We start from the raw sequence: 23,341 nt of genomic DNA, 5'->3' as shown, positions 1-23,341 counted from the left end.
GGGGGGGGGGGGGGTGTTATACAGCATCATCCCTTTATTACAATATTAAGGTATTTTCATTAATTTCATCATTTTAATATGCTTGTTGAATGAGTTTGTATAGGTTGTAAAACTGTTTGCAATGTTTAATGTGTGTATAAAACTTATTTTAATAAAATAATTTTTGTAATAGTTGTGCATTTCTCTTGTGTGTTCATGTCATGCGCATTTTTTGTTTTGGGGCTAATTAATGTTAATGGGGGCGTTTTGAGGGCAGGGCTTATTTGCTGGTTGGGTGGGTGTGTTTTGGGGAGGAGCAGACTAATGATTAGTGTTGAATTATAAACTCGTACCTGTGCCTTTTATTAGAATCTCCTGAGTTTAGCATGCTGTGACTCAGATGCTCTGTTTGTGCCAGATGGCAGGTTGAACCCCCCCTCTTTTTGTTTTTAATTGACCCTTTGGGAAAGGCTCATGCACTGGCTCCACCCACGTCTCTAGGCTGTAGCCAATCGGCTGTGTTCACACCTGCTTGCGGCCTTGTTTACATGTGAGCGGTGATGTCAGGTGAGCTGTGGGATTAAAAGGCAGAGAAATCCGATTCACCGCAAATGAAGGGACTGGACTGCTGCTGTGTGCACAGGTAAGGAGTGATGCCCCCCCAACCTATCAACCCTCCTGATGTCTTCACTTGCTCTGTGAGTGTACACCACTATGTTTACCTTGTTTGGATGTAAAACGAACAGTTGGAGACAGACGGTTATCTTTTATTTCTGTGTGTGATTTTGTGCCGTGGGACTAAAACTTCGAGCTGTTCTGTCTTCTGTTTTAGGTGACCATGAATAAGGGGTAAATGCACCATATTGCAGTGAGGATAAAGGACATGTTGGATCACATGTGCTTTAGTGCTTGTGCTTTAGAGTCCTCAATCAAACTGAATTTGACTGTGTATTTATGGAGTATAACTCACATTTATATGTCGTCACTGCTCTTATCTATAGTGACTTAAGTGATGTATAAAGAGTCTGAAACTAGAAGGCAGAAATGCTGTAATTGATCTTTGCAGAAACCTCTTTGTGTCTTCTGTCCTCACAGCTAGGATGACACCTTCAGATGATGGCACTCTGGATGAGTTGTTATACAGCCGTTTCCATGACAGCAGCGTGGGCAGGGCAGAGCAACCAAGCCAATCAAGCATCTTCTCTGGGAAAGAGAGTTCAACACTTAGTGTATGCAGTCTGGTGTCAGTGTTTGTGTCATATTGGATTGTCATGAATCTCAATTATTATGCAGATAACAATACTTCATTTTTATTCTCTCATTAAGGTAATACCCAAATATGTCGTACATATGGTGATCAGTGTGCTGAATATTTGTATGACTTTAATAACTCTCGTGATGAATATTTGTATGACTTTAATATGTCTCATATGGTGAATTTTTGTACGTCTCAGCCTCCGCTTGTAGCTACTCCGCTAATCTGTGGTGGGTGTGGCAAACGTGTCTGTGACCACTTCGTCCTATTGGCTGCTGGTCAGGCCTGGCATGGGGCGTGTCTCCGCTGCAGCCAGTGCCAGTGTGAGCTACAGACCCACCCGTCACTCTACTGCAAGGAGGGCAACATTTACTGCCAGCAGGACTACTGCAGGTACACAGCTTTCACACCAGGGGGCACTGCACTACACATCACACCAGTGTTGCAAGTGCTTTGTTGCATAAACTACAGTGTTCACTTTTTCAAAAGCCAGTTTTGGTCCCCCCCAGTTTTTACAGTATTTTTACAATATTTAAATAGCGACGAAGCCATGTCCATCCCCCCCCCCCCCCCCCCACACACACACACACACACACTTTTTAACGGTTAAAAAACTAATATTTAAATAGCGACGAATCTATCGCTAGGACCATGCAGAAAACAACCGCTCCGGTAACACTTTACGTCCCCCCGTCAACAATTTTCGTTCGCCGCGCTGACCCTAGCCGCTTTTGCGCTCTGCAGTGACTTCGAGGGCTACTGTTGCATTGTGGGGAATGTAGTGTTTTTGCGTGCAAAACACCAGCGGGCGGCTGTGGCCTGCGGGCCGGTTCTAATAGTAATAGGCCCTTTTCACAACAAAGCGGAAATACGTCACCGCCGGGTAAAACAAGTTCCGGCACTCGCAGAAGATAGTTGTTGTCAATTCACCTCAGCAGGGAGCGTGTATTTACTTCATCCCTGTCATCGCTGCCGAGACTGAATTTTAAATACGTTTCCAGTATCGTTGAAGAACATTCAACAACGAAGGGTTCCAAGTTAAATAGAGGCTACAAATTGTTTGTAGAAGAATTTATTCACTTATACTAGGGTAAGCTAACACCAGCTAGCACTAGCGAGGTAACCAACTAACTATTATTTAACGTATAGCTGGTTCCATTAGTCATCCTACGGAGTGGTGAAACAGTCCATATTTTTATTATATATATTATAATATTACAAATGATACTGACGGCTTTAGTTAACAATATCTAGCTAGGTTAAGCTGGGCGTACACTGCTATTTTTGGCCCATTTTCAGCCAATTTTTCACTCATTTTTTTGCGATCGGGCCGAGTTTCGGCTCAATCGCGTGTCATGCATCGTATAGTTTACACAGGTAAACGAGGAGCGATTCACACCTCACGACCAACTCCCGATCAGAAATCGCAGCGTCGCAAGAATATCAAACATGTTTGAAATTCAAATCGCTCCTCGTGAGAGTATTGCACTGTTGAAGCAGCTCCACGAGCTGACTCTCCCTGCGATTTAGTCGTACAGTTTGAGATGGAGCTGAGTACACGCTTTAAAATATCGTACAGTGTACGCCCAGCTTTAGCAAGCTAAGGGACGTCAGCTATTGATTGTTTGGTTTACATCAGTATCAATAAAGTTCATGACACACACCAAGTTATTACGTGTTATTGTTTATTCAGTGTCCAATATAGTCGACAGCAAAGTGATGGTCAGAGCTGGATGCTACCGAGCAGAGCTGGATGCTAACGGAGCAGAGATAGTTTCAGTGGAACAGTTGCTGTCCACATTTGAACGAGCAAACTCTCGACTAGTAGACGCTCGTGGTGTACTCCCAGCCGAGAGCTTGCTCTTGGATCATGGCTAGATACTAGCGAACCGGGGCTAGAAGCTAGCGAACCGGAGCTAGAAGCTAGCAAACCAGGGCTAGATGCTAGTAATATCATCCAGGGGGGCATAGATAATCAATTCGCGGTCCTTGACTTTGACATATGTGCCCTATACCATATTATAGAACAAATGCTGCTTTAAAGCACAAATTCATTAAGCTGACTAAGAGATAGCAACTGACTAAAATACGTAGTTTGTCATTCAGGATGTACTAGCTAGTAACATTTCTAAACAAAAAGCATGCGGGTGTGCGTGCGGGCATTTGTTGCTCTCAAGTGTGTGTGTGTGTGTGTGTGTGTGTGTGTGTGTGTGTGTGCGTGAGTGCGTGCGTGCGTGCGTGCGTCTAGTGCTTATGTGCATGTAAATACCACTGTGTGTACATTCCCAAGGCTTTTTGGCGTTGGCCGATGTACCCGCTGCCATCAGCCAATCCCATCCTCCGCTTTGGTCATGAGGTCAGGGGAGATGACCTTTCACCCTCAGTGCTTTTCCTGCCAGGTTGGTGATTGTTTCCATTGTCAGATCCTTTACATTATACATACCCTCTTCCTCCCCAAAACAAACTTCTCTGATTAATTCAATCAGTTTGGTCAAGACATGCCATTAGTACAGGAACATTATTGCCTTTTATTAACTGCCTAATAAACTCAAATGGTACTATTTAATTATTATTATTTATTAAATTATTTAATAATATTTTTTCCTTAGTGATGGCGATGTGACATGTTTCATTTTCCTTGTAACGTGTAATGTCATGTGATCTGTATGCTATATATGCAAAGATGTTATTTGGAATTGTAATCTGTTGGTGTGAACGGACTTAACTGATATAATAATGCAATGTTTAACCTGCCCAGCCCATCCCAGTGTATGTGAATAGTTTCACTTTCATGTACGCATGTGCAGTATCGTGTGTGTGCGTGTGTGTGTGTGTTTCAGGAATGTGATGTCACTTTACTTCCTGGTAACTTGTATTGTGTGGAGGGGCAGAGCCTTTTCTGCCAGTCACATTACCATGGTGACAGTGGAACTCCCCTGTGTGTCTCCTGGCAACAGTCCGTCTCACAGGGTCAGTGTATGACAGGCTGACCTATCAGTGCTGTTTACTAGAGATAATTACAGCTTTTACTTGACTGTTTCTTAGAAAATAACAGCAGGTGTCTTTCGTATACTTGCTTTAAATAATTCAGTTCAGTTATGAAGAATCTGCTAGCACTGAAATGTTTTTGTAGACTATTTCACATTTTAAAGGTTTTGCTGTTCCCAAGCAACACTGTGGCAATGTTTACGTACCAAGAAGTACATTCAGTCCCACTTTCCTGTGTTGATCTGGTTATTCCAAGTAAGTTCAGATTAGTCCAGGTTAAGCAAATATATTCTCTTTATTCTCATCAAATGAAGATTAATTAGTTTTGTGTTTTTAAGAATCATCTGTGTCAATAGAACAATATTTAGACTTTGAATATATGGAAGACAAAATGTTTATTTAATACACAGAATTGAGAAGCCAGTGTGACTATTGAATTCCCTCTCAGGATTAACATTACTGATTATAGCTGAGCAGCCAGACGTGTTTAGGTCTCTCGGGTAACAAGGTTTACTTCACAGGAGATGGAGAGGAGCCAGTCAGCAGTCCTGAGCCACGATTGGACGAGAGGGCCAGAGGGGGAGGGGCACACAGACGAGTCAAGCGAATCAGGACGTGTTTTCGCAGTGAACAACTGAGGGCACTGGAGTCGTACTTCGCGCAAAAGCACAACCCAGATGGCAAAGACTGGACAAGTCTCTCCAGTCGAACCGGTTTACCCAAGAGAGTCTTACAAGTATGATGGAAATGTTCTTGCTTTAAAGATATCTGCACTATAGCTTTAAAAACAGGCCCTTGTGTTGGCGAGTTGTTGTGTTGGTGTGACTCTCAGTGTATGGAGAGAAGGAGAACAAACCCTAGCTGGGAAAGACAGTCAGGTGTCATGACAGCAGGGCCTTGTGTTTCCATCATCTGACTCGCATTCCCAGAGCAGGTGCTGGAACATCGGCAGGTGTTTCTCAGTTTGATTCTGATGGATAGATCAGCTAAAGAGGGCAGATCTCAGATCTCTCTACACAGCCCTTGGTGTGTGGCACTGATTCTTACTGACACACTAGTGAATGTAGTTCTATTGGAGTCAGTACAGCAAATAAATTTAATTTGTAAGTGCAACCAGAAAAAGCATTTGAGAATCTGCTGTCTGTCTAGATTTTAGTCAGCTGAATTATCAGAACACAAAATGTGAACTGGATAAATTTGTTATGGCTTTGAGCTGAAGAGAGTTAATGGATTTGAGGATTTGAGCTGGATGTTGGCGTTAATGGATTTGAGGATTTAAGCTAGACTCCAGTGTTAATGGATTTGAGGATTTGAGCTAGACTCTGGTGTTAATGGATTTGAGGATTTGAGCTGGACGGTGGTGTTAATGGATTTGAGGATTTGAGCTGGATGCTGGTGTTAATGAAGTGAACCATAAACCTCCACTGTCTGTCTGCTCTGCCAGGTGTGGTTTCAGAATGCCAGGGCAAAGTTCAGACGCACCTTGTCCTCCGACACGCCACAGACAGCCCTCTCTACGGCTGAAACCATGACGACCCCTCCACATCACCAGACTAGCACTATCGATGAGCTGGAACTCGCTTTACTCACAGCTCCTGTCTGTGACAGCCCCTTTAACCCAGTGGAACTGTTCAAAGACTCCACCTTACTGGGCTACAATACCCACAATGCTCATGTGCTTGCTTCCTTGGAGGACATTGACCGTGACCCTGGCATTATATTGAATGACACCTGGCATTATAATGAATGACACCATGATGAGTCACTCTGGGAGTACAGCATCAATTAGTCAATCAATATAGTTCAAAAATGTTGACAATTTTATGCATTGTTATTATGATTATTATAGTGAGTCTGGAGGTGCCACCTTCTAGCTGATTTCAGTTTCTTAACAAAGTGAAAAAATGTGAAGGTATGAGAGCTCATGATAAAAGTTCCAGTACAGTGCAAAGCTGAGTACGATCGCCACAGCAACGCTTCACCGCCGAGTGTCATCGCCATGGCCAGAGTGGGCCTCTTTTTCAGCCCGGGAGTTTCATGCCCAAATTCGGCCCAAAATTAATTTTCCCTCTCAATCGGCCGAAACTAGAGATTGACATGAGCAGGCCCATCGGTATTCCTCTCTAATCTCCCAATTAGCCACTTTGGCTCTGGTCATAGCCACAGCGATGCCACACCACAGACTCGCAGAGGCACAGCGACGTCTAACCATCAAGTCCCATGTGGTATGTCTGCCTAGAGGCCACCACACAGGAGTCCCTGACTGACTTATAGGTCTTTATCTGTCTGCAAGATTATTACATACAGCTTGTTTGTTATAGTTCATGGAATCTGGTCAGACCGCCTTTTTCAGAAACTCTTTGCTGTAATAGTATGTAACTGTGGACTTGAATGTGTATGTTGTTGTGTGTCAAGCATTATCTCTGGGAACACTTGCTAATGTAGTCTTGTAGGTATTTCAGTCTTGCTAGGTAGTGCTCTATGTCTAATCTTTTGTTGTCTTCTTTCTAGGTATCAGCACTGGCAACTGTTTATGGCAGTGCTTGAGCTCGAGTAGTTTGGACTTAAACCTGTTTATACTAGATAAAGATGCATATTCTGACCAAACACTTAGCACTTTTGTAAGTCGCTCTGGATAAGTAAATGTAAAATGTAAATGTAAATTTTCCCTGCCTGAGATGAACGTTTCTGGTATAAAATAAACATTCTGAGATTTCTGTGGGTTTGTGGGTTGTTCATTTGTGCATCCTAAATGTGTAACCTCTGCTTTTTGTCTCCTACATGTCAAATGTGTAAACGTCAATGTTACCAGCTCAAGAGCTGTGATTTAACCACATACATAAACATACATTACTGCATATATAAATGTATAACCACATATATGACCACATACATAACCACCTTGGAACATCATTTAACTTTTTTGGAAACTAAAAATCCTGTGCCTTGAGTGGCTTCCTGGTGTTTTACACATCAGCAGACCAGACTACACGTTCACCGTATCACCAGACCAGACTACATGTTCACCATATCACCTGACCAGACTACACGTTCACCGTATCAGCAGACCAGACTACATGTTTACCGTATCAGCAGACCAGACTACATGTTCACCGTAGCACCAGAAGAGACTACACGTTCACCGTATCAGCGGACCAGACTACACGTTCACCGGATCACCAGACCAGACTACCATAGGCGGAGCCAAAGCAGGGGCCGGGGTGGCACTGGACCCCCCTGAATTCTGATTGGCCACCCCAAGTGCCCCCCCAGATGACTGACATGTCACCGCATCGAACATCTTGTTGAGAGCCTGTTGTGTTTTGTAATCGGTAATAATACTCAATGCTCAATTTCATTTAGCACATCCAAGCAGCAGGCACAACGGAGATTTTTTTAAAACAAACGTGTTGTGACAAATTCCGAGTCCCCTCATTCACACACGCATAAAGACGCTACAGATGATATTCGGGAGTTACAGTGACTAACTTAGTTCATTGAGCACTCTAGTTTTGTCCTAACTAGATATTTAGACGTAATACTGCGATGTCGTGGTCAGAGGTGAACAGAGGTGAGCACCAGACCAGACTACACGTTCACCGTATCACCAGACCAGACGACACGTTCACCGTATCACCAGACCAGACTACACGTACACTGTAGCACCAGACCAGACTACACGTTCACTGTATCACCAGACCAGACAACACGTTCACATCATTAACAACATTTTCACTTCCTGCAACAGTCTAACAGCCTGTTTACTGGATGTGGAAAAAATGACATAAGCTTATATACAGTATTTTGTTGAAATTCGCTAACTGCAACATTAATATTTCCACAATGTCATATTAAAGCAGGTCTTCACAAATCGCAATTTTTTGGGACTCGAGCCCTAATGTTCTGATTTTAGGCAAGATGCACAGCAGAGGCACGGATGTCTCCATTACAGTGGTAGCTTGTTGACACGTTACCAAGGCTAAGAACAGACAATAGCTAAGATTGGAAAAAAACCAATCTGTGTTTTAAGATTTTTAAGATTAGTCCACAGCATTTGCTAATGGTTCTTCTATGATTGGTTATTGTCTTGCATAGGTCATATTAGTGAAATATTTTGGTTTCTGTGAGAATTACACCATGGTAGAATGTTTAATTATATTCTGGTTTCTTGGTTGATCTTCTACCTTTGACCTTTGTGCGGTTATCACCATGGCAAAATATTCAACTGAACACCTCTTTATGTTGTGTACATGATAAATAAGCCATTTAATGTTTATCAAAACAATCTGATTAAGCACTTCTGCTTTTGACAGATGAGATCCTGATGTGGCAAAGCCCACACATCAGTACAAGGAGACGCTTCTGTCTCTGCAAACATTCCTCTCCGACTGCTGCAGCCAAGTCTGCAGTAACTATAGTGAAAAGTTAGTGGGAACAACTTCCTTTGTAATTCTGGATTGTTCTCACCTTCATTTCTGTTGCCTCCGCCTGTATTCTAGATTGCTAGAAACTAGGGGCCTTCGTCTTACGTCAAGAGTGACATCATTCCCTACGAACACGCAGCTGCAGGGGCCGACGCTTCCGAGAGTGTGCACCAGCAATAGGGCTCCCGGCTGCTTCTTCCCAGTCCCAGCGAGGGAGGGGAAGTCTAATGATATAGACCTAACACATGCACCCTCAGGAGTCCATGAACAGATTCTTTTAGATGTTTCTGAGGCTCCCCAGTGAGATGGACCAGTTTAGAAAAAGTGTGTGTGTGTGTGTGTGTGTGTGTGTGTATGCACGTGTGGATGTCCTCTTAATGAACAGACTGTCATCCGGTTGAGTAATTGGCCACTTCAGGTCCACCACTTAGAAAAACCCTGTTTCCATGTGCAAGGAATGTTGATAGCATTGCTCTGCTCTGACCAAAATATACAGAGTTTCTGACCAATCACTGAAGGTCCTTGGACATGTGGATGGTGCACTGACACACCCTCAGCCTGTATTTAAGGAGAAGGAGAGAAGAGGGGTAAGAAACCCAGAGAATCTTCAAGGTAATACACAACGTAAATGAGCATGGATGTCTCCTGTCTGAGGAGGAATTTTTGTGGCTGAGCTGACCTCTCTCTCTCTCTCTCTCTCTCTCTCTCTCTCTCTCTCTCTCTCTCTCTCTCTCTCTCTCTACAGATGAAGCTACAGCTGTTCCACATATGGGCGTCGGCACCCGTCCTGCTCTCACTGGTGCTGTTGCTCTTCCCACCCAGAGGCCTGACCCTCCCACAGCACCCCGCCGCATACCTGCCCACGCTGAACAGCCCAGACTGGGCAGACGCGCTACTTCAGCTCCAGGCCTGGCTGGGAGATCCGGCGGCAGGGGAGCTGGGACCCTGGGCCCCAGGGGTGGAGCTTAGGCCCTGGGCCCCAGGGGTGGAGCTGAGGCCCTGGGCCCCAGGGGTGGAGCTGCCAGCCAGGCCACAGGGAGTGGAGACGCAGCCTGGCTGGGAGGCGACCGCTACGCTGCGGGGCCAGAGGGAGGAGCTAGGCCATAGACACCTAGGGCCCTTCCCACAGCACCCTATAGAGGAAGTGCACTACCAGCAAGGGGGCGAGATCGATGACGTAGGCGGTGAGAAGAGGAATGAGGCACTCACATCCATCGCAGGAGGGCTTCAGTCCTTTAACAGACAGAAAGGAGGGTTTGGGTTCCGCTTTGGGAAGAAGTGATGCAGAGGGATAATGGGAAATGAAGTTCAAAACAGAGAGACATTCTAGAAGGACACAGGAACTGTGGAGAACAGGAGATCTTCTCATCCTGCACTCATTGAATTAATCATATGCTGTATATATGTACCATAATAACTACTCTTCTTTGACATGTAAGTAAAAGTATGGGTCTGGTCAGACTACAGATGAATGCTAACTCCCTGTTTGACTAAATACGTTACATTTTTCTGTACATGTAGCAAATCATAGCCATCTCTGAAGGTTGTAAACATTCAAGATTTGTCCTGTGGCGTTGCCTGTGGTAAATTAATGATGAAATGAAAGATGACCTTCAACCTCTCTGTCATTTATTAAAATATTTAATCTGCTCTACCTCAGGATTGAAATGCTGATATTTGAAATGTTATTTTTTCTAAAGCTACTACTGCAACATATAGTACTATTACAATTACTATTACTACTACTGCTACTATCATATTAATAGTGGGAGTAATAGTCGTAGTAGCAATAGCAATAGTAGTAGTAGTAATAGCAGTAAATAATACTGTAACAGTGCGAGGAAACAGGATATATATATATATATAGAGAGAGAGAGCTTCATTTCCGCATGTAACTTTTATTAACGACATGTATTCATGTTTGTTAACTTTTATTAGAGAGCACACACACATTTCAATACAAATCAAATCAAATATATTTGTATAGCGCTTTTCACAACACATGTTGTCACAAAGCGCTTTACATGATTTACAAGGTTAACAATACTATGGGTCCAAATCCCTAATGAGCAAGCCAAAGGCGACAGTGGCAAGGAAAAACTCCCTAGATGGTGGGGAATAGGAAGAAACCTTGGGAGGACCAAGACTCAAAAGGGAACCCATCCTCCATTGGGCAGCCCGTTAACACACAAATTACACAAAAACAAATTATACAGACGAATACACAAGTTACAAACAAATCACACAATCGGGCTAAGTATAAGGCAACTAGAATGAAAGTGTGTCATATATTGTGGCTACTCCACCTCCACGCCCTGTGATACGGGGCTGATGAACATAACTGTATCCAGGAGGAGCTGCTTCATTAAAACTTACATATTCGTCTACTCTAGCCCATGTCTCTGTTAAACAGAGTGCATTTAGTCTGTTATCTGAGATTATTTCGTTTACTATCACAGCTTTTAATGCAAGTGATCTAATGTTTAGAAGTCCTAGCCTTAGCTTAATATTGCTGCTCACTTCATGTTGATTATTTAATTTTAATTAGATTTTTAAAACATATCGCCCTGTTATTCCTATATCTGCCACGGGTTAACAGACACAGTCTCAATACACTAAGGATAACATGCAACGAGTGCAATGCATAACCATAATGAGACAAGAAACAGGTGATACGAACAACACAGATGAATACACTCAAACACACATGGACGTAAGCACACGTAGACACTGACGAACGTGTACACAAACACCAACGACCCCGTGGGAGTAGTCAGGGGCAGACCGTGACAAAAGTAGTATTAGCTGTAGGGTTGCCACCTAGGTCTGACAAAAAACAAGGACATTGTCAAGTTGTTGAGCGGGGGGGGGGGGGGCGAACGTAAGTTGTTGAGCGGGGGTGGTGGGGGGGTGAACGTAAGTTGTTGAGCGATTGGCGAACGTAAGTTGTTGAGGGGGGGTTGGTGAACGTAAAATGTTACCGGAGGGGTTTAAAATGGACACAGCGAGAAAAAAACAGATTTAAAGTGTGCAGAAACAGTCTGAATCGTGGTTTGAACTAACCTAGTTTTTTTTTTACAGGGACCGAATATTAAAAAGAAGAAAAACCGGGACAGCCCGGGAAAACCGGGACAGGTGGCAACACTAATTAGCTGTAGTAACAGAAATAGCATTATTAGCAGTAATAGCATTATTAGCAGTAGTAGTACCTGCAGCTTTAGAAGTTACAAAGTTACAATACGTATTGGCAGTAATAGTGGCATTAGAAGGCATTATTAGCTGTAGTAGCAGTAATACAAGTATTAGTAGTATTAGCAGTAATAGTAGCATTAGCAGTAGTAGCAGTAGGCCTAATAGTAATATTAGCAGTAGTAATAACTGCAGACATAGCAGTATTAGTAATTAGTAGTATCAGTAATTAGTACTTTTAGCAGTAATAGTAGTATTAGCAGTAGCAGATGTAATAGTGGTAATAGTCAAATGGCCCTGTTCCCATCCTGTTGTTTTCTTTCTCTTTTGTGCCTTTACTCTGCCCAGATAATGATGATGCTGCTGACGTCTATTGGTCAGGGACACTTTTGGTGCACGTCGATTGGGCAGATGCTAACATTCCCCAGTAACATTCCCCAGGTATTTAAGTGCGCACCTGCGCCACTGTTCCAGGTGAGACAGCTCAGCCACACGCGTGTCTGCACTAAGCGCGCGCTCCTCAGAGGAGCCGGTACTCTCTGGAAATGGGACGCGCACCTCTTTGCGTTTTCATGTTGTTCGGTTTACTCCTGCCCGTTCTGAGCGGTGAGTCACGATTTTATTTGACGGAATAATCTAATAAATCTAAATTACTAATAATTTAGGATGACAGTCTAAAACCGAAAGAATCTTGATAATTTTATATGTCTACGATTGCGAAAATTAATAATATAGATTAGATTACTTTAGTCTGATCGAAAACAATCAGGGAATTGCTGTGTGAACATCTTCATGATTTATGAGAGCGCAAAGTCCGAAGACAAACTTCCTTGTTCGTTTGGTTTGGGATTGTTTGTGGGCGCAGCTAAAAGCAAAATGACATCTATGTCTATTGAGAATCGTTTCAAAGTCACCGCATTTCGTAGAAAGATTTACTATGTTTTAATTTTGTACGTTTTATTTAGGGCAGCCATTTTTGTGTAAATCGATGGATCTATAGAAATATGGAACTGGTGTCATTTGAAATGGGCCTCGACGCTTCTTTTGCGTTAATGTGTCATGTATGTATTTGACTGGGAGGGCAGAGTCTTTGCCAAATAGACATATTATAATCATAATAGCAATAATAATAATAAAGGCATTCCTAAATTGTAAGAAGTTTGTAAGAATTGTAAGAATATTTTATTTAGAATATGGTAAATATTGATAACATATTGACATATGTTGCATTTTCACATGGGGAAAAAATTAAGAAATTCTTGTCTAAATAGGAACAGCAACAAAATGTCAAGGCATTAAACCATAATAATTATATTCAAATTAATATCTATGTAGTTCTGTGTAGATATGTTTATGCTGGCCATTTTATCTCGTAAAGGATATTTTGTTAATAACATTTACTGTAACAGTTTACGTAGTACATTATCCAGACCAGTTATATTCCAGATACGCCATCTATTGGCATTATATATGAACTTGTTTCTTAACTGGGTCAAGACAATGCTTTTAAGCTGCAGATAATACAGTTTGAGTGTTTAATTTAATGAATGTTCAGTTAACTTTAAATAAATATATTTATTTAATTATTATTATTTATTATTATTATTATTAATAATAATAATAATAATAAATTATTAAATATTTTTTATTTCGTTTCAACTTCCTGTGACCTGTCTTCTCAGCAAAACTGCTGGTATGGTACTTTATCACTGTCATGTTGTGGGGGGGCCCCCTGCCGGTTGCCCCCGTTTACAGCGGCAGCGGTCCTGTTTTGGTCACGTGATGTTCGTCCCTCAGGTGGGCGGGACCCGTGATCCGTCTCACCTGAGGGTCGTTTATTTGTCTATATATGTCTTGTCTTTGTACCAGTTGACTGCTGGTTATTATTTCCTTCATCTGGAACAATGTCACGGGTTTTTGGTTTGCGCACTTTCAATTAAACCATCCTCTTTCCCTGAGACTTGGCGTGATCGCTTCCTTTTTAGTTGCTCACCCTGCCCGTCACAATCACACCATGAAACACCAGTGAAACTACCAGTGGTGTTCTTTGGTACCACCAATATTAATTTATATTAATTACATGTGAAGTTGGTTTGAATGATCAAACCCCAAAAATAGACAATTCACCATAGCTATGGCCAGTTTTCACTTGACCTTTTACATTTATATAAGAAATTCTTCTGTACTTTTCCTCCTGTTAATCAAAGAGCTTTCGTGAACAGAGAAACTTATTCTGTATGTGTGTTGTCACAGCTCCTTAACCTTGATCAGGGTAGATCACCTGTTCTGTCAGAACTCAGGATGAACAAACACAAACACTCAAACACTCAAACACAAACAAGTGTGGAGTATTTATAAATTAGATATGTGTGGGTTCATTCTTCTGTCGTGTCTTTTTCCACAGAAAAACACTCTCTTTATTACATCTACACGGCCCTCTCCAAACCTCTCTCTCTGCCGGGGGTCTATGAGTTCACTGCTATGGGCCTGCTGGATGACAGGGAGATCGATTACTTCAACAGCCAGAACCAGGAGAAGGTCCCTATGCAGGACTGGATGAAAGAGAAGATGCAGGCGGATTACTGGGTCAAAGGCACCGACTCCCGCAGGAGCAAACAGCAGTGGTTTAAGGTCAATGTGGACATCCTGATGGAGCGCATGAGACACAACAAGTCTGGTTAGTAAATTCATTATGACAGTACAGATGTGTGCAGAGATCCTGGATGTTTTGTGCTAATAAATGTGATGGTCTTTATTCTCTTAGACCTTCATGTTCTGCAATGGAGGCATGGCTGTGAGGTTGAAGACATTGGTGGAGTAACGTTTCTGAAAGGCATGGATTTGTACAGCTATGATGGGGAGGACTTCCTCTCCTTCGACAGTTCCAGAAGTCAGTGGATTGCTCCAGTACGAGCGGCTGAAGCTACCAAAAAGAAATGGGATGATGTTCCCATCCTGAACCAGTACACCAAGGGTTACCTGGAGAAAGAGTGTGTGGACTGGCTCACCAGGTTCATGGAGTATGGAAGGGAATCACTGAGAAATCATTGTAAGTTCCACAAAAGCTTTTGTGCTTTTCTAGTAAACATTTACTGGTTTAATGTGTCATGTTCTGTTTTACTGTGCAAGTTACTTGTTACATTGTAACATTACATTACTGACAGTAGATCTTTTTATATTTACAGATAAATATGAGTAAGTTGCTCTGGTTAAAACCATCTGTCACATACTGACAGACATGTATAAATAATTAGAGACCCATACTTGAGTAAAAGTACAAGTACTCACAAAAAAGTGACTTAAGTATAATTTTTCAACACTTCAACTCAAGTGGAAGTACAGAAGTATTCAGCATTTTTTGTACTTAAGTATTGTAAATAGATTATTTCTAAACTGTATTGAAAGCACTGAAAGTAAAAAGAACAAGTATTGTGTTTTGTATTTATTAAAGAAAGTAGTCAATGTTTGATTCAAATTGTTTATATATCACTTACAATCAAAGCTGTCTGTAACGAGTCAAGGGGACAGGTGTGATGCAAATGCAAGTTTAAGTAATTTATTAAAGGAAACAAGAAACGGACTAAACTGATGAAAACTACAAAGCACATGAGAATACACGTAATAGAGAACATCCAAATGGCATGACGGCAAACAGAACCACTAAGAGACAGAACTAATCACGACTTACTACGAAGACCACACACATATTCATACGACAGAACTTAGAACCCACATAGGACTAAACGAACATAAGGGGTACAAACACTCAGGGTTATAAATGCGGGAACTGCTACAAAACTAAACAGAGTGCATCGAGCTCCAGACAGCGAACATGACATGAATGACAAAACCAAAAGACTTAACTAGGCAAAGACGCATAAATCGGCAGACGAAACAAAGACACAGAGGGGAAAACTACCAAACACAGGGAGATGGAACAAGGAAGCTAGAAACAGACACAGAGCACAACTAGAACGCTAACGGAAAATGGAAAGAGAAAACAAGTCAGGGCTAGATGAAGCAGAGCAAGAACAAGTAGTACTCACGACACACAATGACAGGGGGCAGGGGAGACTAAGTACACAAAACCCAGGGAAGTAAAATGAGACACAGGTGGAAACACTAAGGAGGGGGCGTGGCAGACAGGAGGGAAACCAAGGAGACAGGGAAGCTAGGCGGGATAAGGGAGGAGGGCGGAGCTGGACGTGACACTGTCAAAGACCACAAATACAAGTGATCTGTATTTAAAAACAAGTAGCCACATGAACATAATTAGGTTAGTTAGCTAGCTAGCTAAGATAGCTAACCTAACTAGCGCTTACTTATAGCTCAAGCTGGTGTGTCTTCTGTGCGTTATATTTGTAACTTAACCTTAATGTGTTTCTTCAAGTTCGAAGGTGAATTTTTGAAGGCCGATATTTTACACTCTTTAGGGAGGCAGAATTTACATTCACTCCGGCAAACACAAACTTTGTCTCTAGGTAGGGCCAGGGCGGTCTCCTTCCTCCTCAGTAATCGAAAATATGTAGTGACGTAAAAGTGGAAGTAAGAAAAAATAATACTCCAGTAAAGTACAGATACAGCATTTTAGTAATTAAGTACAGTAGTGAAGTAGTTCTACTTCGTTACTATACATCTCTGCATACTGAAAATGTAAGTTGGGAGGGTATTGATGCAGGTTAAATAAGGAATCATGTATTATCGATGACATTTTAAACAATTTCACCATTTATTGGCATACATTGTCAGAATTTATCATATTGTTGTAACGATCTGCGCGGGGCAGAACAGGTAGACGGACACAAACGCTGAGGAGAGCGAGATTTATTACAGGAAATTCCAAAAGCAGCGTCGATGTAACAGGCATGGGTGAAACCGGGCAGGCAGTCAGGACACGAAATACGGACAGACATAGTGAACACAACAAGGAAGACTCACAGAACAGCAGTACTAGGGCGAACAGGCAAAACACAGCAAAAAACAAAAAGACCGACAACTAGACCTGGGAGACACAGGGACTAATATACACAGGACTAAACTAGGGACAGGTGATGACAATGACACAGGGGCGTGGTAACAAACAAGGAATCCATCAAACTAACAAGCAGGGCGGGACAAACAGGCAGGGAACACGGACATGAGGGAACCCAGAGTGACAGCTACGAGAGGGGGCGTTGCCCTACGTGACATAACCCCCCTCAAAGCGTGCCACTCCGGGGCACGCAAGGGCAGACAGGACAGGGACAGCGGACACAGGACAGACCGGAGGGACAGGACCAGACAAAATAGGACGAGGGACCTGGGACACGGCATGACACGGGACACAGGGAGACCGGATAGGGCCAGGGCGAGGCACAGGAGCAGGACCGGACAGGACAGGACCGGGGACAGACACTGGAGCGGGGCCAGGGGACAGGGCAGAGGTAAACACTGAGGCAAACACGGCTTGGACGATGGTGACGGGGACAGGAACAAGGTGGGCAACAACTCGGGGAACAGACACGGGGACCGGGACAGAGACGACACCACAGGAAACAGACACAGGAACAGGAACATGGACACGAACAGACACAACCACGGGGACAGGGACCAAAACAAAACCAGGGATGGGACCAGGGAGCAAGGGGAACACGGGCAACGGAACATAGGAGGCACATGGCGGAGCAGGGGGAACACAAAGTCCATGCCCAACAGGGGGCAGCACAGTCTCTTGGGGCACAGGCGCGGCCGGGCGGCGGGCAGCGGGCACAGGCGCGGCCGGGCGGCGGGCAGCGGGCACAGGCGCGGCCGGGCGGCGGGCAGCGGGCACAGGCGCGGCGGGCAGCGGGCACAGGCGGAGGCGGGCAGCGGGCACAGGCGGAGCCGGGCGGCGGGCAGCGGGCACAGGCAGGGTCCGCTGGCGGGCAGCGGGCACAGGCAGGGTCCGCTGGCGGGCAGCGGGCACAGGCAGGGTCCGCTGGCGGGCAGCGGGAACAGGCAGGGTCCGCTGGCGGGCAGCGGGAACAGGCAGGGTCCGCTGGCGGGCAGCGGGAACAGGAGCCGGCGTGGACGACCTCTACTGGGTCGCAGGGACAGGAACCGGCGTGGACGACCTCTCCTGGGTCGCAGGGACAGGAACCGGCGTGGACGACCTCTCCTGGGTCGCAGGGACAGGAACCGGCGTGGACGACCTCTCCTGGGTCGCAGGGACAGGAACCGGCGTGGACGACCTCTCCTGGGTCGCAAGGACAGGAACCGGCGTGGACTGCTGACGGGCAGCGGGGACAGGAACCTGGGGTGAGGAGATGCGGTCGGGGGGCGTGTACGCCAAGCCGACGTCCTCGGGGGGCGTGTACGCCAAGCCGACGTCCTCGGGGGGCGTGTACGCCAAGCCGACGTCCTCGGGGGGCGTGTACGCCAAGCCGACGTCCTCGGGGGGCGTGTACGCCAAGCCGACGTCCTCGGGGGGCGGAGCCACTAAGCCGACGTCCTCGGGGGGCGGAGCCACTAAGCCGACGTCCTCGGGGGGCGGAGCCACTAAGCCGACGTCCTCGGGGGGCGGAGCCACTAAGCCGACGTCCTCGGGGGGCGGAGCCACTAAGCCGACGTCCTCGGGGGGCGGAGCCACTAAGCCGACGTCCTCGGGGGGCGTGTCCGCCAAGCCGACGTCCTCGGGGGGCGTGTCCGCCAAGCCGACGTCCTCGGGGGGCGGAGCCACCATACTGACGTCATCGGGGGGCGTGTCCGCCAAGCTGACGTCCTCGGGGGGCGGAGCCACCATACTGACGTCATCGGGGGGCGTGTCCGCCAAGCCGACGTCCTCGGGGGGCGGAACCACCATACTGACGTCATCTGGGGGCGTGTCCGCCAAGCTGACGTCCTCGGGGGGCGGAGCCACCATACTGACGTCATCGGGGGGCGTGTCCGCCAAGCCGACGTCCTCGGGGGGCGGAACCACCATACTGACGTCATCAGGGGGCGTGTCCGCCAAGCCGACGTGGCTTGTACTCCCCCCCAAAAAATACTTGGGGGTGTCGTGATGTGTAGCTGGCGGGATCAGCGGCGGTAGGTCCTCCTCCTCAGGGTCCTGGGTGAGCCTGGAAGAATACACAGACACAGAAGCCCCTCGGTGGCTCTCTCTGCGACGGCTCCGCCTCCTCTGAGGCGTCGGGAGCTCGCAGAAGCCATCGAGAGCCAACCAAGGGTTAAGCAAACGCCAGTCTGTGCACTCAATCCGTCTGCCCGCGACTTGTACTACAGGTTTCTCCTCCCTATAGTGATCAAGCCGGGCAGACACGTAGCGCTCAACAGGAGTCTCGACGCGAAAGCCAGTCGAAACCGAAAGTGACTGGGCTTTCGTTGGTGCGCGTCGAGACTTCCGTGTTCCCACAGCGCCAGGGGAATTTCTGTCTCTGGTTCGTTCACGCTGCGATATCGGAGAGTTGAACTGGACCGAACCAGCCAACATCTCATCACAGCGATTAAACTCACCAGAGTCTCGCTCCCTCGCTGTGTCCTTGTAAGGTCGGTCTTTATGTAACGATCTGCGCGGGGCAGAACAGGTAGACGGACACAAACGCTGAGGAGAGCGAGACTTATTACAGGAAATTCCAAAAGCAGCGTCGATGTAACAGGCATGGGTGAAACCGGGCAGGCAGTCAGGACACGAAATACGGACAGACATAGTGAACACAACAAGGAAGACTCACAGAACAGCAGTACTAGGGCGAACAGGCAAAACACAGCAAAAAACAAAAAGACCGACAACTAGACCTGGGAGACACAGGGACTAATATACACAGGACTAAACTAGGGACAGGTGATGACAATGACACAGGGGCGTGGTAACAAACAAGGAATCCATCAAACTAACAAGCAGGGCGGGACAAACAGGCAGGGAACACGGACATGAGGGAACCCAGAGTGACAGCTACGAGAGGGGGCGTTGCCCTACGTGACAATTGTTCTTCTAAATTGAAATGGATTACATGGAATTACTTAAAATGGCATACACCATAACAGGATGTCAGCCCAAACTGAGAGTTGTGTGTGTATTTGTATACACACCTGATGAAAGATATTTTAATATACTGGGTTATGTTAAATATAATTTGTTAAAATTGAATATGAATTTATTCTCAACACACAATTTTAAAGGCACGCTCAGTTTAATGTCAGAACTTTAGTTCCTAACTGTACAAGGTCTCTGCATGTGTGAATATCTTCAGGACTAACGGAAAAGCATCATAGGTGCTGTTTCATGAAATTAGTTAACAGAACAATGTGTGTGTGCACAGCTGTCATCTAAATACAGGACAGTCACTTTATTAGAACATAACGTGTTGTTTCATTGGTTTGGCATCTTCCCTGTTTTTAATGGTGAAAATAATCTAACTAAACAGACTGTGTGTGTGTGTGTGTGTGTGTGTGTATTTCTTTTTTTCTAGCTAAACCAGATGTTTATGCATTTGCAAAGAAATGTGTGAGTGACTCCAGCAAGCTGACCCTGACCTGCCTAGCCACAGGCTTCTACCCTAAAGATGTGAAGATGAGTGTGAGGAAGTACCGCACCTCTCTACCTGAAAACATGTTAATGTCCTTAGGAGTCAGACCCAATGATGATGAGACCTACCAGCTGAGGAAGAGTGTGGTGATCCTGGAGAATGAACAAGCAGATTATGACTGTTATGTGGACCACATTAGTCTCAAAGAACCAGTCATTGTCAAATGGGGTAAATATTGCTGTGACTGTTGACATTCGTAGTTGATTTTAATACATTCCAGTCTGAATGAGGTCATAAATATTTATTACAATACTTTTTTTACACTACATTTTTTTTATATTACAATAAAAAAATGAAATTTTGTAAATCCTGCTTAACTGAACCAGAACATTTGATATGCAAATAGTATTCCGACATACTACTTCTTGTAGTATGAATTAGATTCTGGAAGAAGTCATTTAGCTTCCCATATATTTAAGAATTTCTTAATATTGTTTCTGAACACTCATCAACTATTCAAATACAGCAACAGGCCAAACAACTTCCCGTCCCGTATGTTTCTCAAAAGATCTGAAGACTGCCACAGCAGAGATGTTTAAGTGTGGTGGTATATAATACATCCATGTAGTTTCACCTGAGCCACTGTTGGAAGAGTGTGCTCTATAGCATCTATTGGAGATACCCAGGGGGATTGGTCAGGACTGTGTCCCAGGTGGATCTGTCAGGGCTGTCAGGTGTGATGCTCACCCAGACCTCAGAGGCACAGAAGTCCTCACTCACCCAGGCCAGGAAAGCAGCTCAACCCATTACTGGTCTTCTGCTCTGGATCACCACTAAGTTTAAAGTGGGATTTAAAAAAACAGTGGACTCTTAGGCCTGTGTCTGAGGAGCAGAGAGGGTAGAGCCCTTTCTGAGTGCTCTGCTTATGTTGCTATAGATTTAGTTTTTTGTTGTTTTAGACCTAAAATGTATTTTTGTTGACAGATGGAAGATGCAATGACTGCTCAACAGAGAAAATTCAGAGTGGTGTAATTGGAGGAGTGATCGGGGCCCTGCTCGTGGCAGCCATTGTGGGCGCTGGTGTAGTCATCTATAAGAAACGACGTGAGAAAAGAGGTACTGTGCACAATGAAAAGGCTTTGTAATGCTACACAGAAGAGCATGTTGCTGTTGTTGATTCCAATTATTCTTAATCCTAATTTGCAAAGTAAGAGCAATGAATTTAAGGTAATATACGTATGAAAACTCCATTTTACAATTTGCTGCAGTTCCTGAAACTAAACTCCTTTTCTAATCCAGAATGTTATAGGATTACATTGGTTTGGAACACCAAACTGAACACCAAAGCTGAAATTCTTAAATCTGTTCATTAAGTCTCCATATTTCCTTGTTACTTGTGCACGTCATACATTGCACTTCTCATTGCGTTTTACGTTTTGCAAATACGTTTGTACATTTTGCAAATGGTCATGGACAGTTGTTGTTTTTTGCATTACAAATTGCTTGTCATGTCAAAATTATCAAAATGCATTTAGGCTTTAGGTCATTGCCTAGGTCATTACATGCAAAATGCTGAACATGTTGTCATAATCTCTCAGGCATAATTTTTTATTACACTTTAAAAAAATTTTGTTTCATTTTGGTAATTCGTCCTAACTTTATTAAATTGTTGGCAGGTGACAAGATTCACAGTTACAGTTAAAAAAAGGAAATTGTGAGTTTAGATTAACCATAGTTCTGAGGTGCATTTCCACGATTTCTGCTGGACAGTCTGTGGCTTCAGTCAGTGATGGTGTGGGTGGTGTTGGGCTGAAATGGTGCAGCCCAGCTGGAGATCAGCCACGTTGATCTGCCACAGAACCGATTAGATATTCTAGATGTTCATTTACTTTAAATCTAGATTGTGAAAGTGAAAACTAGATCTTTATATATGTACTCCAACATGACCAGAAACTTTATACTTCTAATATTCTAAAACATTCTCACCCCCAGGGAAAATGGATAACAGTTCTGACTCTTGTAATAATTATTTATATTTACAACTATAAAACATATTCTGTATTTAAGATAGTTTTGAGTTTGGTGACTGTGACTGAGTTTGGTGATGTGTGGTTTCTTTTGGCAGGGAATGAAAGCAATGCTACATCACCTAGTGATACATCACCTGATAACAGCAATGATCCATCACCTAGTAACAGCAGTGAACACATTAAAATGATGCCTGATTCCTCATCAGACTCTGGTAATCAATCTCCTACTAGTCTGGGGTGAGTTTCCCTAAACGTTTGTAGCGCTAACTACTTCTTAACCTCATACGTTTCATACGAGGTTACGAAGTACTTAGCGCTACGAATGTTTCAGGAAACCCACCCCTGGTGTTTTTAGACAGGTGTTTTTGTTCCACTGTGGTGATTCTGTGCTCTTGTACACCCCGTATAACTTTAACCGTCAGTGTTAGTGCAGTGTATAATACAGATAATTATCTAATGCTATTGTTTATTAATTATAAAGAGTATCTACATTTCAAAGTGAAATGTGCCTGTAGGTTGTTTTCACAATAAGTAAAATCACTTCATGTCTCTCTTTTCCATAGGACACCATACCAGCAGCAGTGAGGAGACATCAAAGAGCAGCACAGAGAACTGTTCTGAGATGAACCCAATGCTGAATCAGACAGACAGAAGCAACTAAAATCCTGGTGAGAGAGTAAAGGAGTCCTTACTCTTCCCATGATGCACAAACCCCTCGCCAGCATGGTTACTGCTCCGGGTGCTTGTGACTGAAAGAGGAGTTTATAGATGGAGCTGCAAGATCTGGGGCAGTGGCTGAAGTGCCCTTGAAGAAGGCGCCTGTAGGAGCCAAAGGCGCTTCTTATAGGTTAAGGGATAATATGTTTATGTAAGCAATGAGACGTCATGATGCGTAGCGTGCATGCTCAAGTGGGGCTAGTAGAATTTTCCCGCTGGTTTAGTTTGTGGATTAGGATCGAGGGAGTCGCAAGGTTTTCCGACCGTGTCTCTTTG

General features: G+C 44.5%; 3 protein-coding genes across 5 annotated transcripts in view; all 3 read left to right on the top strand.

The window, feature by feature from the left end:
- Position 1: 1 nt before the first annotated feature.
- Positions 2 to 6,928, top strand: LOC143514728 (LIM/homeobox protein Awh-like). 2 transcript variants are annotated; one of them, XM_077006275.1, is made up of 6 exons: positions 2 to 1,208; positions 1,434 to 1,627; positions 3,525 to 3,633; positions 4,042 to 4,204; positions 4,744 to 4,958; positions 5,667 to 6,928. In XM_077006275.1, the coding sequence occupies exons 1-6, from the start codon at positions 1,080 to 1,082 to the stop codon at positions 5,970 to 5,972; spliced, it is 1,116 nt and encodes a 371-aa protein (XP_076862390.1). In that variant the 5' UTR covers positions 2 to 1,079; the 3' UTR covers positions 5,973 to 6,928. The 2 variants fall into 2 exon arrangements, with proteins under 2 accessions (XP_076862390.1, XP_076862391.1); XM_077006276.1 differs by having other exon boundaries at positions 4,075 to 4,204; positions 5,667 to 6,926.
- Positions 6,929 to 9,391: 2,463 nt separating this feature from the next.
- Positions 9,392 to 10,046, top strand: qrfp (pyroglutamylated RFamide peptide). The gene has a single exon (XM_077006264.1). The coding sequence runs from the start codon at positions 9,392 to 9,394 to the stop codon at positions 9,926 to 9,928; it is 537 nt and encodes a 178-aa protein (XP_076862379.1). The 3' UTR covers positions 9,929 to 10,046.
- Positions 10,047 to 12,286: 2,240 nt separating this feature from the next.
- The window catches only part of LOC143514721 (major histocompatibility complex class I-related protein 1-like), a 67,703-nt gene continuing 56,648 nt past the window's right edge, over positions 12,287 to 23,341 (top strand). The window contains exons 1-7 of one of the 2 annotated variants that reach the window (XM_077006258.1): positions 12,287 to 12,441; positions 14,240 to 14,512; positions 14,600 to 14,884; positions 20,262 to 20,546; positions 21,303 to 21,434; positions 22,444 to 22,560; positions 22,912 to 23,016. In XM_077006258.1, the coding sequence (XP_076862373.1) occupies positions 12,381 to 12,441; positions 14,240 to 14,512; positions 14,600 to 14,884; positions 20,262 to 20,546; positions 21,303 to 21,434; positions 22,444 to 22,560; positions 22,912 to 23,009 (1,251 nt within the window). In that variant the 5' untranslated portion in view covers positions 12,287 to 12,380 and the 3' untranslated portion in view covers positions 23,010 to 23,016. The remainder of the gene's footprint in view (positions 12,442 to 14,239; positions 14,513 to 14,599; positions 14,885 to 20,261; positions 20,547 to 21,302; positions 21,435 to 22,443; positions 22,561 to 22,911; positions 23,017 to 23,341) is intronic. The other variant, XM_077006259.1, reaches the window with a different exon arrangement.

Source organism: Brachyhypopomus gauderio, chromosome 5 (assembly GCF_052324685.1).
Source record: "Brachyhypopomus gauderio isolate BG-103 chromosome 5, BGAUD_0.2, whole genome shotgun sequence".
Taxonomy (NCBI): domain Eukaryota; kingdom Metazoa; phylum Chordata; class Actinopteri; order Gymnotiformes; family Hypopomidae; genus Brachyhypopomus; species Brachyhypopomus gauderio.
This window is presented reverse-complemented; position numbering and strand designations above follow the sequence as displayed.

Bases quoted from the DNA above. Each gene is read 5' to 3' on its own strand.
- LOC143514728 (XM_077006275.1), top strand. From the start codon at position 1,080: ATGACACCTTCAGATGATGGCACTCTGGATGAGTTGTTATACAGCCGT. The intron at 3,634-4,041 runs GTTGGTGATTGT...ACGCATGTGCAG, and splicing joins CTCAGTGCTTTTCCTGCCAG to TATCGTGTGTGTGCGTGTGT. The intron at 4,205-4,743 runs GTCAGTGTATGA...TTTACTTCACAG, and splicing joins GCAACAGTCCGTCTCACAGG to GAGATGGAGAGGAGCCAGTC.
- qrfp (XM_077006264.1), top strand. From the start codon at position 9,392: ATGAAGCTACAGCTGTTCCACATATGGGCGTCGGCACCCGTCCTGCTC.